At 59.7% G+C, this 1,928-nt stretch overlaps 1 protein-coding gene across 1 annotated transcript; it reads right to left on the bottom strand.

Moving 5' to 3' along the window:
* Positions 1 to 8: 8 nt before the first annotated feature.
* Positions 9 to 1,714, bottom strand: NOG (noggin). The gene has a single exon (XM_024757637.1). The coding sequence runs from the start codon at positions 1,373 to 1,375 to the stop codon at positions 677 to 679; it is 699 nt and encodes a 232-aa protein (XP_024613405.1). The 5' UTR covers positions 1,376 to 1,714; the 3' UTR covers positions 9 to 676.
* Positions 1,715 to 1,928: the final 214 nt, after the last annotated feature.

Below are 1,928 nucleotides of genomic sequence, written 5' to 3'. Positions count from 1 at the left end.
GACTATTTTAGTGGTTTTCTTTAATCCTGCTCTGCGCTTCTTTCTCATTTACTACACGGGATATTATAAAGAATAAATAGCAGATACTCTTAATTTACAGTAATTAGTCATTCCATTTGTTCTCTATATTTACAATAACTGTAAAATAACATTGAACTCTACAGCTTCTTCGAGGTCCAAGGAAAACCAAAACACTTTCCGAAGAATGGAAAATAGCTTTTTAAAAGTCCTTCTACAAAAGTTCTCCCCTCTTTGTACTTTAAGAAAAAATAACATTTCCCCCCTGCTTCCCACGCGAAGGGCACTGGGATATAAATAGCAGGTTAACATCATTAGAAACAACCAGAATAAGTCTCTCTTTCCTCTGTTCTTTTTTTTTCCTTTTGCTTAAAAAATTTTTTAAAAATACAGTAGAAGCCGGTAACTTTTAACGTATAATACTGACCTTTTAATAAGTAAATTAAAACTGGGACCGTATATACATACACATATACATTCCTACACAGTTAAACAGTGCATTACATGAACCAGAAAGCTAGGTCTCTGTAGCCGGAAAAAAAAAAAAAAGTTCATTGAATCCCCTCGCGAGAGGGTGGTGGAACTGGTTGGAGACGGTGCGGGGGGGCGTCGGTGAGGATCGATCAAGTGTCCGGGTGCGGGCAGGGGGCCCTGAGTTCTAGCATGAGCATTTGCACTCGGAAATGATGGGGTACTGGATGGGAATCCAGCCGCAGCGCTGGCCCCCGCGCCGCTGACAGCGCCACCGCAGCACCGTGAGGTGCACGGACTTGGACGGCTTGCACACCATGCCCTCTGGCACGGAGCACGAGCGCTTGCTGAAGCAGCTGCCCACCTTCACGTAGCGCGGCCAAAAGCGGCTGCCCAGGTCGTTCCAGGCGTACAGCACCGGGCAAAAGGTCTGCGACCACAGCCACATCTGTAACTTCCTCCGCAGCTTCTTGCTCAGGCGCTGCTTCTTGCCCGGGGCCAAGCCCTCGGAGAACTCCAGCCCTTTGATCTCGCTCGGCATGGCCCCCGACGGCCGCTGCCGCAGCAGCTGGTCCAGCTCCGCCAGGTCCTCGGCGCCCCCGGCCGCCACCCCGCCCCCGCCGGGCCGGTCCTCGGGGGGAGAGGTGGCCATGAAGCCCGGGTCGTAGTGGCCCCCGAGCAGCGAGCGCAGCAGCGTCTCGTTCAGATCCTTCTCTTTGGGGTCAAAGATAGGGTCCGGGTGTTCGATGAGGTCCACCAGGGGCAGGTTGTCGCTGGGAGCCGGGCGGATGTGGAGATAGTGCTGGCCGCCGGCCGGTGCCGCCCGCAGCCCCAGGACCACCACCAGGGCGTAGAGGGTGACCCCCAGGCTGGGGCAGCGCTCCATGCCTCCGGCGCGCGCCCGGGGCTGCTGCTTCGTCCCGCGTCCCCGGAGGAGAGCACGCCGAACCCGCGGCGCCGCCGCGCTCCCCCGTCTCTCCGGAGGCGGCTCACCCGAGGCTGGGCAGGCGCAGGGCCGGCAGCATGAGTCGCCGGCAGAGCCCTTAGCACGGCGCCGGCTCCCACCGGGGCGGAAAAAACGCACACAAGTTGGCCGCAACTCCTCTCCCAGGTCTACTCGGGAAGGCGGCCGCGGCGGGGCATCCGAAATTACTCCAGGGCAACCGCGGGCGCTGGGGGCGCCGGCTGCTCGCTGCCTTCCCGGGCTGGCGGCGGCGCAGGGCGCGTGGACTGGCCGCTCTCCCCGCCTCCTCCTCTAGCTGCTCGTCGTCCGGCCGCTCTGTGCAGCGCCGCGGGCCGAGCCGGTCCTAGGGGCACTTCCCTCCGCCTGCTCGGGGCTCCGCGGCCGTCTCTGCCCGGCGGACTCCAGCGGCGGCGGCGGCGGCGGCGTCCGCGCACGTTGGCACCGGTTTGTCTGTCTCGCAGGGTCCAAGCCTTTA

Source organism: Neophocaena asiaeorientalis, unplaced genomic scaffold, assembly GCF_003031525.2.
Source record: "Neophocaena asiaeorientalis asiaeorientalis breed wild unplaced genomic scaffold, Neophocaena_asiaeorientalis_V1.1 scaffold327, whole genome shotgun sequence".
Lineage (NCBI taxonomy): Eukaryota > Metazoa > Chordata > Mammalia > Artiodactyla > Phocoenidae > Neophocaena > Neophocaena asiaeorientalis.
This window is presented reverse-complemented; position numbering and strand designations above follow the sequence as displayed.

Excerpts from the sequence above, each read along its gene's own strand:
- NOG (XM_024757637.1), bottom strand. The coding sequence starts at position 1,375 with ATGGAGCGCTGCCCCAGCCTGGGGGTCACCCTCTACGCCCTGGTGGTG.